The 15,593-nt window shown below is 54.7% G+C and overlaps 1 protein-coding gene across 13 annotated transcripts in view; it reads right to left on the bottom strand.

The window, feature by feature from the left end:
- CASZ1 (castor zinc finger 1) overlaps positions 1-15,593 on the bottom strand; it is a 197,511-nt gene that overhangs the window by 80,484 nt on the left and 101,434 nt on the right. The window contains exon 1 of one of the 13 annotated variants that reach the window (XM_057375961.1): positions 4,282-4,406. The exons of 8 other annotated variants lie outside the window; for them this stretch is intronic. Coding sequence is in view for 2 of the 5 variants with exons in the window: in XM_057375949.1 (XP_057231932.1) it covers positions 1,672-1,720 (49 nt within the window). In the remaining 3 variants the exon portion in view is untranslated. Of the gene's footprint in view, positions 1-1,275; positions 1,325-1,671; positions 1,837-4,281; positions 4,407-15,593 lie in introns of those variants that run through there. 4 more of the 13 variants (XM_057375949.1, XM_057375954.1, XM_057375947.1 and 1 more) reach the window with 4 other exon arrangements.

Genomic DNA, 15,593 nt, shown 5'->3' with positions numbered 1-15,593 from the left:
GCTCTCTAAAGCATTTGCCCTCCTGCAGTTTCATCATATCCTTAACTCCTGGGCTGCCCACGCAGCATCCCAGATTCTTGATCTAGAAGGGAGGCAGCCGCACGCCCACGGCTCGGCCCRAGCAGAGCTGGCGTGGCACAGGTGGATGTCTCTGGAACCACTCAGTTCCTGATACCAATGGTAGAAATAAGTAAAAAAATGGAATAAATGRCGACAAAATTATCCTCTCACTCACAATATCAGAGTACATCGCTCAGGCCCAGTCAATCATCAACCAGTTTATTACCATCTTACTCCTTATTAAAAAAAACAACACACACACGAACACTCTGGCAGCAATTACCTGGACTGTGGCACGTCGCCAGCACAGGCCTGTTTGGTTCATTGCTGCCATGTCGTTTTTTAAATAGCAGGGAATGGTTCACACCATTTTAGARGAGCAGGTACAGTTGTGTTAGCCCCTTGGTACAAGGCCAAGGTGGTGGGACCTGGTCCCAAGGAGGAAGGTAACGTGACCCAAGAGATTCCTACCAAACTCTAAAATGTACACATTTTGTCAAATCTAAATAAGACTGATCCGGACGGTCTAAGGGCTGGAAAACCCACCAATGCTTTGAGCCCCGCAGCCCCTGGCTGCAATCACACCCCAGACTGATGGAGATCTGTCCACTACCACACCCAGCAGGGCCACCAGCCCAGCCCAGCATCAGCCAGACCCTGCTCCCCATCCTGATACCTGACCAAAAACCAGTGCACAGGCCACAAAAAGCTACAACCAAAAACACACCCAACTCCCATACTAGGGCCTATAATCTAAAACCAAAACATTGCCCCAGCCTGGCCACTTTTCCTCCTCCCTGCATGATGTGAAGGGGTGGAGGAGGTCTCATACACTTCACATGGAAGGACAAAAACAAACCTATCCCAGATATGCCTGAAAAAAAAACAAAACCCAACTCATTAAGTGTAATAAGCAGCCTCTTCACCTGACACTGCCTTGTCCCAAATAAATTAAATTCCTTTTCATTTAGGCAGTACAGGAACCTGACAAGCAACCTTTACCAACGAGACGCCAGAGCTCAGGAGGGGGAAAAAATGAAAGAGAAAACAACCCACACAACTCTCAACAAATACAAAGACAGAATAATTTCAAAACCCCCATAAACTTCCCCTCCGCATCCTGTCCCGGCCAGCCCGCTCGTCGCCCCGCTGCCCCGGCCCGCGGGGGCCGCGCTGCCGGGAAGGAGCGGCGGAGGGAGCGGAGCCCCGGCTCACCTCAGCGGGGCCGGGAGAGCCGGGCCGGAGCGGCGACGGGCGCGGGAGCAACTTCCGTAAAACAAGTGAAAGAAGCAAAGTGAAAGAGGCGGCAAGTGCCCCGCCGTGCCGCACCGCACCTGGAGCCGCCCCCGCGCCCCGCTCCGCCCGGCCCGCAGCCCTGCACCGCGCACCCAACAAAAGTTTCGGTGCGGCGGCGGCCCCGCGGCCGGAGATCTGCGCTGCCCGCGGAGCGGAGCGGGGGAGCGGGGCAGCGGCCGGGGCGGACAGCGCTCAGCTCCGCTCAGCTCCGCCCGGCGCGGGGGCACCGGCATCAGCGGCCGCACCGAGCGGGGGCTCCGCCGAGAGGCGGGCGGGGGGCTGGGGGCAAGAAAAGGACAATTGTGCTGTACTTACCATAGTCGGAGAGACGAAAGCCGAATTCACTTAAATAATCAACTTTCATAATACTTAATTAATACCTAATTGCAGCTGATTGCTCCCGAATAACAAGTTGTTTAAAGCACTGATGTCATTGCCGTGCCGGTCCTCCCCGAGTCACTTTGGCAGCGGGGCCGGGGGCGGGCGCGCCGCCGCGGGGGGCGGGACTGGCGGCCATGGGACCCGCCCCCATCGGGCCCGGAGCCGCGGGCAGGTGCGACCGGGACGGGCTGGGCCGGGCCGGGCCGGGCCGGGGAGGGGAGGGGAGGGGAGGGCCGGGGAGGAGAGGAGAGGGGGCAGCGGCGGCGGCGGCGGGGTCACCTCGGGCACAGCCGGAGCGCGGCTGCTCCGCACCCCTCGGCGCTCGCAGCACGGCGGGGAAGGACCTCGGGGCTGCCCCGCACGCAGGGCCGGGCGCCGGGAGCAGCCTGGCCGCCGTGCCCCGCTGTCATCGCCGCCGCTCTCGCCCCCGCCCGGCTCGGGGCCGCGGCGCTCCGCTCGGCCGGGAGCACGGCACAAGGCTGCCCGCGGGAGCCCCGGAGCGGCGGGCACGGAGCGCCGGCGGGAGCGAGCTGCGAGCGGATGGAGGGCGGGCACGGAGCCGGACGGTGCCCGGTACAGCGCACGGCAGCACCGCGGGCACGGACCGGCCGGGCTGTCTGTCCCCACACCGCCGTCCCACGCGGCTCCGGGCTCAGCGTGCGCTCCGGGAGCACCGCAGCCCTCGGGGCACCGGTGGCCGCCACCTGCGGCTGTCACAACCCTGCGCGCATCTTGCCCAATGCCCCTCGGGAAGATCGCGCCACTGCCGCTGAACGCCGGGCCCACGGGACGTGGGGGGAAGGAGTCGCTTTTGCAGTGAATTTCCTCATTTTTTGTGGCTTTATTTTTCTAAGTAGCAAAGAATGCGAGGGAGGTTCTGAGAGGCGTGTTGGGTAAACACAGATATAAGCCTCTTTAAAACAAACGAGCAGATTATTTACCTGATTAAATAGGTATTTTGAGCAGGTTGTGGGCTGTTTTTGTGAACACACCACGTTTGGCTCCAGGATTTTGGCAGAGCTGGGTTCCTCACTGGGGCTCACATGGAACTGCCCATGGACTTACCAGCTCTTAAATCCGTTTTATAAGCAGAACTTAATGTGCTTCTCAAAGGAGGCCAACATCATTACCCCACTGGGGATGGGGAAACTGAGGCACTAGTGAGGGAAGTGACTCGCCAGAAGTGGATGGACAGGTTAGTCACAGGGCTGRAAAGAGCCCGGGTGTGTTTGGCTCTGTGCACCAGGATGTGCTGCACCCAGATAGCGTCCTGAGCCCAGAGACGCAACACAAACTGCAGCTCATCACCTCAGCAGTGCTGCATTTGCATGGGCAAAAACACACAGGCAGTGCAGCAGCCACATGACAGGGAGAGGGAAGAGGAGAGGGGAATGTGATTTGTGGAAACCAGMAGTATTCTGGCTTCTCTCGGAAAAAAATCTAAACAAAGCCTAGTGAAATGGAGTCACCCAGGGACCTCTCCAGGCCAGGAAGAATGTGAGGACAGCAGTGTCAGGCAGGAGRCAAGTGTGCCCTGCCTGGGGGCTGKCCAGCCACRCAGAGCTCCTGAATGCAACTCTGCATGGGACTCACCTTCCCACCTGCTACAAGCTGCTGCTTTGAGAAACTTGGACAAAACTTTATCAGTATTGCCCTGACTTCCCCACTCACTGGCTTCTAACCMTACCATCAGCTCCAACCAGCACTGTCACCTGGTGCTGCCTTAAAAATCCTGTCTGCACTTCATTCGGCCCCAACACGGGCAGCAGCCCGGCCAACATCACCCAAATCCCCCCGGTCCCTACACGTGAGTCAGGCTCGACTTGCCAGGGAATATCCCACTCTGCAAAGTAATGGACAGAACCAGAACTGTTTGTGCAGGCTCTGTAATAGCCCAGTTTGGACTAGCCCTTCCTTCCAGGTGTGAGCTTTCGGACAGGTCCTGTAAGGTCACTGCACTTCACGTCAGATTTCTCCACTTCTGCTTCTCCTATGAACTCAGAATGTAATCAGTGGGAGTTCTGCTCACCACYGCTGTTCCCTGAGAGAGTGGGCCCCAGCAGTACTCCAGCTCCTCACAAAGGGGAACACACTTTCTGACACAGATAYATGTCACTACCCATGCACAGCCCCACAGACCCTCTGAACATACCCGTTCTTCTACGTGCAGCAAGCTGAGCACGTTCACACATCAGTATACAAATATTCCCCACCCCTCCCATCCCATCCCAGCACGCACACGCAACATGCATATGCCCTCCACAAAGAAAACGATACTCTGCTGGCATTCAAATACACACATATCCATACACCATGACACACATGAACCCACACATACAATCTAAACACACCTGGAGGATCCCCTCCRCAGACTTCCCACCATCCCTCCCACTCCTTCTTGCAGGAAAAACTTGCCAAGGTGTTTTTTCAGGTGAAATCCACGCCCTGCAGCTGACGCAATGGCAAGGCCTGATTTCCTATCTCAGCSATCTCCTGTCACAGGATCAGGTTTTATTTCCCCATACTGCCTCCTTTGCCTCTTACCCAAGAAAAGTTGGTTCTCTCCTCTCTCAAAGGCTCTGGAGCTTTCTGCTCCTTTGGGGATCCCTGTACTATCTCCATGAGGGTAGCATCTTGCCTCGTTCCCCYGTTCCTCCAGGGTATGGATCCAGTCTGAGGAAAAGCCCTGGCACAGAGGCTCCCATGCCCTGGTCCCCGCAGCACTCGAGGGAAGGCAGAACTCCTCACCCTGCTCTGAATTTGCTGCTGTGCCATGGCCAGAGCCACCCYGGCGCTCCAGCCACCGCTGCCCTTCCATGGCAGGTGAAGAGATCTCTCCGTGTCCCTCCCCACCCTGCCAGGGGCATCAGGAGCTCYTGGTAATTAATGTTTGCCAGGTGCTCAGAGATCCTCAGATGAAAAGTGCAATGGGAGGGGGAAGGATGATTAATTTATTATTATTACAGTTTAATGCTTTCCCYGCAGACAGTGTGCCAGGCTGAGCAGGGGGTGAGTCACACTGAGATGTGGGACATCCCTCTTTTTGTGTGTCTTCYACCTTTGTTTTTTATGCTTAGCCCATTTTCTTGGCAATTTCTCCCTCCTTAGCTGGAGCTGATCCAGGGGCCTGGGACTGTGCTCTGAATTCATGTGGGATCAGGGCGCTGGCTCGCAGATTGCAGGTTGGAGATCTGGCAGCACTGTGCCCCTCCTCCTGCTCCTGCTTGGGGAGTCTATTAGGCAAATGCTCTTGCCCTGTTTCTGTAATTTTGTTTGATTTCTGTTTCGTCAAGGGAGGTGCCCAGAGGCCTCAGGGCCTGGGCGGCAGGAGCAACAATCCATGCTTTCTTTCCCTTCCTTCTCTTTCCCTCCTTCCTTCTCAAWTCAGTTTCAATCACACTATTGGCACACGGCTCCCAGAGCCCATTGCCAAAGCAGCTGTGCTGAGTCTCAGCGTGCTGGGAACGCTTCAGCCATTTACTGCTCATTGGCCTTACTCACACAGTTTGACAGCAGCTGCCCACCGTGTGGCTGCTGCTTTTCCAGGCACTCCTCAGGCTCCAGCCTCTGCTGGAACCAGTGCTGCTCAGCCCCTGACCACTGCCCAGAGGCAATGACGGGACAGGAGCGGGCCAAACGGCACTGAGTGTGCACAGCATGTGCTCCACAGGGGCCCAGAACACTTGGGGGGAAGGAGTGGCAGGGGTTTGAATGCCCTAACAATTAGTTACARTTTACTGCAGCAATTAAAAGTGCAGCCTGGGGATTTCAGGGTAAGGAGGTAAGGGCATAGTCATATCCAGGYATCAGGTCCAACAGGGAAGGTACCTGGCATGCAAAAGCAGGTGCTCTATGTGCAAAACAGCAAATACCACCCTGAGCCTCCCAGGGCTGTCCCTACAAAGCCCTTGAGCCCAGGTTTGGCATGGCAGGCAGCTGGGATGGGAAACTGCTGCCCAAGGATGGATCCCAGAGTGGGCAAGACCTATTTCTGCAGAGCATGGGGCAAGCACAATACAAAACAGTAACTTCTGTCTGGAGGATCTGCAAGGCACCCTGTGTTCCTGCAGAGACACGCTTGGATGCAAACGGAAACATGAGCACATGCCATGTGCACACACACACACACACACACACACACACACACAGTCACACGTATGTGCACAGCATGGGAAGCCCTGTGGATGGTCCTGTAGCAAACAGCACAGAGCTTACCTGGGCACCCTGGCACCAGGACAGGGCTGCACTGCCATGGGTGTTTGGGTGGACTGTCCTGCTTTGGACACGTGTGCAACACATGTGCAACACATGTGCACGGCCTGACGCCATGGAGATGTCAAGGGGCTCTGGGTACAGAGAAGTTGTTACCCTATTTTGCAGGTCACTCATTACCARTGATTCATCATCCCAATGAGGGGAGGTGATGGAGGAGGTAAGAAATGGGCAGCAGACCCAGGACTGCACACAGCGGGGACTGACTGCGGTTCTTGCTCTGGGATGTGCCAGCAGGATCCCCACCAGGGCCCGGGAGGGAAGGCAAAGCATCCCGTTGTGTGTGAGCTGCTGSTGGGTGCGTTCCAAGAGCTGCCCGAGATGCAGTTTGGGTGTACCCGCCTGGGCCAGCTCTCCTTGTGCCACAGACCCGCCTGAGCTTCGCTGCTGCTGCTGCCACACGGGATCCACACGGGGACACGCAGCCCCGGTGAGAGCCGTGTGCCTGGGCACCGGGATCCGTGTGCCACCCGAGGGCACGGGGACACGGCCGAGCACAGCCAGCACGGAGCCTGCAGCACGGAGCAGGGGGCACACAGCCCAGAGCATGGAGCCCACAGCATGGAGCCAGGGGCACAGGGCTCACACACAGAGCTCACACAGAGCTCCCACAGCCCGGCACAGCACAGTCACAGCCCAGGGCTGGCACACAGGGCTGGCACACAGGGCTCACACACATCCCAGGGCCACAGGGCTCACACAGGGCTCACACAGGGCTCACACAGGGCTCACACAGAGCTCACACAGAGCTCACACACAGAGCTCCCCCAGCCCGGCACAGCGCTGTCACAGCCCAGGGCTGGCACACAGGGCTCACACAGGGGTCACACACATCCCAAAGCTCACACACAGCTCACACACAGCTCACACACAGCTCACACAGCCCAGCACAGCGCTGTCACAGCCCAGGGCAGCCCTGGCACGGAGCCGCAGGCTGCGGGAGCTGCGGGGAGCGTTAAGTGTGATGCAGACGCAGCGATTGCATTACTGAAGGAGCCCGGGCTGGCAGTGCCGAGCTATCGTCCCTGTAATCCTGTTAGCCAGCAATCTCCATTCCGAAAGAGCTTCATTTCTTTGTGAATATTTGTAAACTAGATATCTAATGGAAAATTATAGGAAAATTATAGTGAAATTCATGACGAAGAAATCCGATTAGCCCTAATTCAATTATGCCATCTTAGCCCACACAGCACATTTCCCATTTTTTTCCCATAAATACCAATGCCAGGGGTCCGGGTAATCAAATAAAATTGAAAATCATCTTCCCATTAAATTCAATTAGCTGCAATTTCTAAAGCCTATCAGAGATTTTAATTACTAAATTATAAAATTCTCCAATGCTAAATTGAAACTAAAAAAATTGCACATCCTTATATTTCAGAAGAAAAAAACCCAGCAGAAACCTTGAAAAATACCCTTCTCCTCCCATCAGCACCCACGTGCACATGGGTCTGGGCAGGCTTCACAGAGAAATGAGTGTGGAGGGACACGAGCCAGGGAAGAAGGGGCGACCTCTGAGACAAAGTGCGTGGGTATCAGCTACCATGAAAACCTGAAATCCAGCCCGAGTTCAACGAGAGCTGGGCTGGAAGAGGCAAGGAGGAAGGGAAGGGAGAGGCTGCTCTCTGAGCAGTGTTTACCCGCTGTTCCCACACCAGCTCTCCGTTCTGGCCGGTTTTCTGGGCTGCTTTGCCAGGTCCTGGTGACAAAGGCACTGTGCTCCCACAGCTGGTGGAACAGCCCAGACTGTCGAGGAGCTGAACGGGTTCTGCTGAGGATGGGCTTGGGGAGGCAGAGTCTCGGGGTGCCAGAGCCAGGGCAGGAGAGAGAGCTGCTGATGCCCAGAGGGAAGCAGCAGGGCAGATGCTAGCTTTGTGCTTCTGATAAAACTTCTTGAATAATGGCCATGCAAGCCCAGTCCTGACACYGAATTAAGGGAAGCTGGAGCCCTCAGCAAACTGATTTAGCTYGAAGCACTACTTGAGTGAACACGTGGGATGATCCAGGGGAGGGGGACGTAATCACCCTGCCCTGATAGCACAGCGAACTCTCAGAGTTTACACAGGCACCAGGCAGGCAAGCCCATCCCTAAACTGTTCTTTATTCAACAACCAAACCAAGCRGGCAAACGGGGAAGCCAAGAAAGGCTCTGCCTCCAGATGCTCTCTTGCAGCGCTGCTTCTCCAGGGAGCAGCACGGCACAGAGTGTCCAGGGACAATTCTCTGTGTGAACAAGCACAGGGAAGAGATGACAAACTCAGCTCCTCGCTTACAGTGCCCGACCCTCCACCAGAGAGGCAGCAAGTGAGCATTTTCCAACACTGCTTYTATGCCAGAGAGCACCTTTGTGTGGTACCCTAAAGGATTTATTCACACGYTAACGTAAACCAAGCCGGTTTCCAGCACATCTCACAGCTCCAAATGGAAGCTCCAGCTGCCCTGAACYAGGCCGATACTTGGTTTAATTTACTGGGCGCCCGAAAGTTGCCAGGAGGGAGTTGCCCACAAACAGAACACCAACAAAAAAGTTAATGATCTGGGCTTTTTCTTTAATAAATAGGCAAACTGGCTCAGCCGGATTGTTGGCTGGGATTTGTCTCCCCTTTATCACCCTGGAGCTTCTGTGACACATTCTCCAAATCATCAGCATTTTGCAATTTGAGGTCGTTACCAAATAGTATTTTTTTGCCAAGGAAGGGAGAAAAATAAATTAATAATTACGAAGCCCAAGCAGGGAGAGGCTGTGGGTTGGATGGTGCTGCCACCTCCGCAGGGATTGCTCAGGCACTGGCAGCCTGCCCAGCGTGCACCTTGGTCGCTGTCTCACCCTGGAATGCGGGGCTGGCACCCAAGTGCTACTTCATTTTACTACGAATTAATCAAAGTCTCTTTTGCAAACATCTAACACTAAATCACCACTGGCTTAGCCTCAAATGCAATTCCCCTGTCCCGGGGATTTGGTGCGAGGAGGTTACCAGCTCCAGGTGAAGAGCTGACGGGGGCTTCCTCTCTGCACATCCTCTGGTTCTCCCAGGCATCAGCCTTTCCCAGCTGATGGAGAACAGATTTCCCACAACTCTGCTGCTCACAGCAGGTAACAGCACAGACATCCAAGATTTGCTGGGACAAATCCGTCTGTGCTGCCTGCCTGGAGAGCAGCTCCASCACGCAGGAATTTGGTGTGATTGTGAGCTGGCCCAGGTGGCAGAGCAGTGCCCTGGCAGTTTGGGTGTGCTGGGACCCCACGCTCACATGAGCACACACAGAGGGATGTWCCTGTTTGTGTGGGTACAGGTGTGTGCAGTCTGTGCACACGCGTGTGCGTGGCCCTGTGGCACCGTGTGCAGTGCACAGGGCTCTGCAGTCACACGTGGCTGCCACACGTGTGCTCTGAGGGCGTTCTTGCCATGCCAATGTGTGCCTGTCTCATTTSTCTCTGAGCCTGCAGTCCTGGGCACCTTCCTGTCCTGTCCAGCCCCTCAGAGGATGGTTTGGCACGGCTGATGATTGAACAGCAGCAGCAATGTCCTCACACTGCTCCAGAACGCACCATCCCTGAGCCATGAGCTAGCCGTATTCCCCTCTCCACATTCTGCCTGTCTCRGAGCTCTTGCGAATTTTCAGTGCTTACCAGACCATGAATTCACCTTCATACCAGTTTCAGGGTTATTTGGCTTCYCCTGACATTGATAACCAACAAACTTTCACTGTCAGCTCAGCTCTCTGCCAGGAGACACGGGGCACTCCTCTGTGCCATGCCCATGGTGCCCCAGCCAYGCACACCCCCAGGAGCACGGGGACACATCCCTGTGGGACACAGGAACACTGCTCACCCGCCAGCCACACTCACCCCCAAGCCACATCTGCACTGTGAAAAACAGCAACAGAGCAGGAGAGTCAAAAATCAGAGGGGAAGAATGAAATAGAGGAGAGGGGAAGAGAGAGAGAAAGGGGAAAGGGTGATAAAGCAAAACCAGTACACACAGAGGATGAAAACCGCCCAAGACAACAGAGAAAGGAGCGGGGACGGGGACAGGAAGAGCACAGGAAGGGACTGTGGGATTTTGTCCCTGCACACCCCACAAGGCCACACTCCAGCAATTGACAGCAACATTTTCCACAGTTCTGCCTGAAATCTTGGGGATACCTGGAGAGCCCTTGTGCAGCAGCTGGASTAGCTGTGCATGGGCTGGGGCTGTGCTAAGGGGCACTGGGGTGATCAGCATCTGTGGGACTCTGCTCTCCTTCGCTGGCCCAGGGCCACCTCTGCCACTCCACCGGCTCTGGGTCACTGCTGTGTGTCCCCCCAGCACAGACCTGTGAGGGATCTGGAAAGGGGGTGGGAGGGGGACAGAGCTGCTCTTGAACCTGAGGCAATTTCTGCTTACCCCAACTAACACTASAGACTGCAATACAGATGAAACTGSTGTGACTTGGGGTTCTGGTCAGAGCCAGGATTCAATGATCCCATGTGGGTCCTTTCCACCTCAGGACATTCCATAATTCTTTGGTTCTATGAATCTGTGAACTGCAAGAGCCCAAAAGGACAAGAACAGGATGAACCAAAGCAGTAGCTCTGGCACAGTTTACCACAGCCAAACACTTTTGGCACAAGTTCATCACAGTCCAGCACTTTCCCCTGTGCTTCAGCTTCTGCGGGATGGTTCCTGCCCTGCAGCCTCCGCTGGCTCTGGCTGTCCTGCAAAGGCACATCAGTGCARAGCCACCCCTGTGCCTCACCTGCCCTGGCAGCACACCCCAGGGCTCCTGCTTTCCCCATATCACCACCAAAAAAAAGCTCTGTGCAAACAATAGATCAACAGAGCCCCCGCCTCTCTGAAAGGAAAACAAACACCCGGATAACCGCAAATTAGAGAATGTTTCGCTTCACTTCATCCAAACAGGCTGACAATTTTTTTGGGTTGTTGCCACGGTGACAGAGTAACACAGCATTCAGCCTGTTGCAGAACAATCAATTAAGTTAATGCCTCGGAGTGCCTGTTTACCCTTCCATTTAGGAGGTGCTGCTCTCCCTCATGCTTTCTCTCTAGCTTGTTTTAAATTTCTCATCTTTTACTTCCTGCTCCTAGCTCTTCTCTGTTTAACCTAAAAATAAAGTCCCTCCCCTAACTATCTTTCAGCTTTGAAGGAGCCTCCCACGTTTTGGAATTATCACCTGGAATAAAGTTTTTCCTCTCTCTGAGTCCTGTCATTACTTGTTCCTTCCTGGGAAAAATGGGGATTTGCCTTTACCTTGCAAAAGCCCGGTCCCCTCCTCCTGGGGAGCTCAGGAACCTGCGAGTTTCTGAATGCCAGCACTGAACATCCCCTGGAGAGAGCGGGCACCGTCTAAAGGGAACAGTAACTTCAGCCAAGGATCTGTGACCAGCACCCCTTCCACTATTGGTGCTTTTCACACTGGGAGCTGCTAACAGAAATGAAGAAACAACTTGTGCTAAATGTGTTTGAACAGGAGAATTACAAAAGAACCATACTAGAGTCTAGGTCTCATCCTAAGGTCCCTGGCAAATGAAACTCCTAAAGATGTGCTTAAATGGTTTTGGCTTAAGCAAAACTCAGTCCAGTGCTCAGAGCACTGTGYTGAACTGAGCCTGTGTGAGGAGACTTTGAGGGGGCACCATGGCACTCCCCATATGGTGACTGTGGCACATCCTTCATTCAGGTCCCTTAAAACAAAGGGAGCCAAAGCATCCCTTGGCTCTGCCCTGGCCACCAGCAGCTGCCAGGCCTTTCAGCAGCTCACATGTTCCTGCCACTGATCTTGTGGGTTTATTTTCTGCCTCACAGGCAGTGTGAGCMGTGGCACTTATCTGTGCAGCTTCACTGCCTGTCTGCAGCCACTCTCTCATCCCTTGCCCAGCAGAACTGCCCTGCATCTTCCCCTGCCCTCCTGCAGACTGCAGAACAGAAACAACAGCTCCTACATCCTGGGTGAAAATCAGGCTCTAGGGAGTGAAAGGATTCGTACAAGGCCAAGCCTGAGATAATTCAGGGCTTCTGCCCTGATCTCTCTGCACCTTGGTGCTGTCTTTCTTATCAACACGATATTCCTCTGCTTTTCTTCAAAGCCTGAGGGAAAGTGCCCTCCCTCATATGCTCATCCTAAAGGAAGAGGCAGAGGCAAGTATGATGTGAAAACAGGAAATTCCATGATACTGTCTTCTCATCCTGCCAGGAGCAACAAGTGCCTAACTGTAAAGTGCACATTAATTTAGTATTGAACAGATGGAACAAAACTGTAGACTGAGCAGATAGGGAAGAATGGTGCTCAAACACTRAGAAAAATTACAGTAACAGGTCAAGCATAACATCTCCCCCCTGCTTCCCAAGACRGATCCTTTCCTAAGGACTGCACTCTCAGAAGCCAAGACACTCCTGCTCGGGGGAGCACTGAGCTGGGTCTGCATGGGCTCAGGACCCTGTGCCTCCCATCCCACTGCTGCCCTCCTCTCCTCTCCCTCTCCCTCTCCCTCTCCCTGAGAAGTTGTCAGCAGAACCTGTTGGAGCAGGGCTTGTTGACTGCTCCCTGTCCATTACAGCCCGGATTATCAGCATATTGCACAGTGCTCTCTGCACGGTGCTGGGGAAATCCAATACGCTGAAAGGTTAATGCAATCAATTAGGGTGACAAGGAAGTAGAGTAAAGCCTTCTGAGTAGATGAAAGGGAGAGAGAGATGGAGACAGGGAAAAGCAAAGAGAAGCGGAGGGGGGAGCAAAGTGTGGAAGGAGGACAAGGAGGAAGGTGATCTACAGGCCTTGAGTGCTGGAGTGGCCAAGGGCACCATCCTGCCCCAGCAGACATGGGATACCATCCACAGAGCAGGGCAGGGTCCCCAAGGCTGCAGCTGGGCCAGCAATTCCTGCTCACAGCTTCTCCTGCCCTCTCTTGCAGAATTTGGAGCTCTGCTCAAACTGCCCAGGCTGTCCTGCCACCGAGGTGGTCACGGGGCGACTGCCCAAAGTTCCTGGTTCTTTCCTGCCCATGTACCCAGAGGGGATGGGAGCAAATGGCAAGGTTTGCAAGGCAAAGGATCTCAGCAAGCCATGGGGAACAAAAAGGGAGGAAAAAGAGGGAACAGGAAAGACAAGGAGAATTTCTGTCAGTTCAAAAACTCTGTGCCCAAAGGGAAGGATGAGCACTCTGTCTCTATAGATTTCCTAGCTAGACACTGGTCATCACCACTGCTCATCACCACTGGTCATCACCACTGGTCATCACCACTGGCCACTTGCCTGCAGCCATCCCCTGGTGCCTGTAAGCATCTGTAACAGAGGTGTTCTCCTGTTTGTCCAGGCTCCTTCCACAGCCTGGGCTCTCGTGCAAGGCCAGAGGACAAGCCCCAGCTACACCAAGCTGGAGCAGTTTCAGCCCTGCCTGTTCCAGGAGGGGTCTGGCTCACCCCAGCAGCACAGCAGGGAGATGCCAGTGCCATAAGGGGCATCCTGCTGCTCTGTCCAGCATGGCACAGGCCTTCCCGGGCATTCAGCACAGGGAGAGCCCCATCCTTCCCCTGCAGCCCCCGAGCAGTGCTGACTGGCAGAACTGCTGCTCTCTGACCCCCGAGCAGTGCAGAACTTCATTAACCTGGGCTGACAGGTCAGGAGTGCAGCCCCTTCCTCGCACGGCTCCTGCTCAGGCACAGCTCAGCCGGGGAGAACGTGACACCAGCTCATTAGGACAAATTATTACTCTATAACCCCTGCTGCAATGTCCCTTAATACGCCTATTTAGCAAGAGACAAGTCCTGGTGGGCTCCTCGGCATTAAAACAACCTCACAAATCACCAGAGGCACAAGCAGTGTGATCTGCACTCCGGGGCTGGGCCGAGGGCAGCGTTCCTTGGATGGTGCTGGAGGGGCCCCACGCTCTCCCCCTGCAGCAGAATGAAGCTCCAGATCTTGCAGGGGATGTTCTGCAGGCAGGAGTTGCCATCTGCTGTGTGCTGCCAAACGTGCCCTATCTTCAGCACAACCAAGAGCTGTTCCCTCACTGAAATCCACTGATGAATGTGGGATTCCCATTCCAACTGCTGGSCCTGCTCCTCTGCCTCATCCCTGCCTAACTGCCTTTAGCACCACCATCAGCAGCATGTTCCACACAATATGAAATTATTTCAATGTTTCCCTGTGATATATATGAAGTCAGTGCCTAGCCAAATCCACGTACAACACTAACCCCTCCTGCTCACTCCTCCAGGTTAACCATCAAAGCCAAGGAGCAAGTTTGGAAGCTGATGTTGCTGGCAGGTGCTGTGTGCTGCCTCCCCACACGAGGCCATGGTAAATTTTGGGAGATAAACCCACTGCACATGAAGGCAGCCAGCTCACCCTTTGCAGAGAGGGTTGTTGGCTGTCTAGCACTAATCCAGAAATTACACAACAACCGTAGTTTTGGGCACAGTGAGTGAGAGAGCACAGGGGAAGACAGAAATGTGTGCGAATGTCAGAGGAAGGCTGCCACCAAACAGAACAGGGAGGATGAGGAAATCAACCTCCAACCTGACCTTTAGAAGAGGGAAAAGGGAGAAATAAAACAGTGATTCATATAACAAAGAGGAGTGGCAGCAGTGCCAGGAGACAGTGAGAAGAAAAGCAATGGAAAGAAGAGAGTGTGAGAAGTGTGTGATGCTGGGCACAGAGAAGGGCAGGACGAAACGAAGGGAGGAATGAGGGAGCCGGGAGAAACAGAGAGAGGAGGGCAGAAGAAAAGGAGGAGAAAAGAGCAAGAAGAGCCACGCAGCGAGGAGCAGGCAGCGAGGCAGAGTGCTGTAACCAGGGTTGTGAAGCATGAAAAGGGAAGAATCTGCCTGTTCCTTTCAGCACTTGGAGCATGGCGCTCAGTGGTGACCTACACTGTGCTCGGCTGTGATCACGTTTTCAGGGCCACTGCCTGCCGATCCCAAACAATGATGAGGAGCCTTTGATGTCAGAGAAAGAAGCCGCAGTGTGAACTGGGGACTTTTTCTTCCCCCCTTTTTTTCCCTTCCATTTTTTTAAGGGCCGGGGAAATAAGAGAGGAAAAGGATGGCCTGAAGTGGTGGGGGGAAGGTTGGGGGAGAGGCTGCAAGTACAGAACAGAGAGTTGCTCTCAGTGGGGAGCCCCGAAATGAGAGAGACAAAAAGAAAACAAACAGTTTATGAGCAGGGCACATGCTGCCTGTGTCTGCATGCCCCACACTGCTGGCCCCCCATGCTCCCAGGGAGGCTTCTGTTCCCCAGCAATGATGGATGGACACATAGGGCCATTCAGGCCTGCCATGTAACAGCAGCACTATTTACATAACACTGGCCTTCCACCGGTCACCTCTGACACTGCCCAGCCCTGCCTGAGGCCCCGTCCCAGCCCAGCCAGCCTGGGCCCCTCTGATGCTGCTCAGACTCAGTCCAGGAGCTCCCCAAAACCCAGCTTTGGGGGTCCCCAGTGCTGCAGGGATGCTCTGAGCACACACACAGCCAGGGAGTGCCTCTGGCACTCTGAGTGATGTCCCATCCTCACCACGGCCTCTCCTGTCCCCAGAGCTGTCCTGGTGCCTGGGATGGAACGGAGCCATGGCAGAGGCCA

This window comes from Malurus melanocephalus, unplaced genomic scaffold (assembly GCF_030028575.1).
Source record: "Malurus melanocephalus ecotype Western Australia unplaced genomic scaffold, MMel_1.1 scaffold_266, whole genome shotgun sequence".
NCBI classification, from domain to species: Eukaryota; Metazoa; Chordata; class Aves; order Passeriformes; family Maluridae; genus Malurus; species Malurus melanocephalus.
This window is presented reverse-complemented; position numbering and strand designations above follow the sequence as displayed.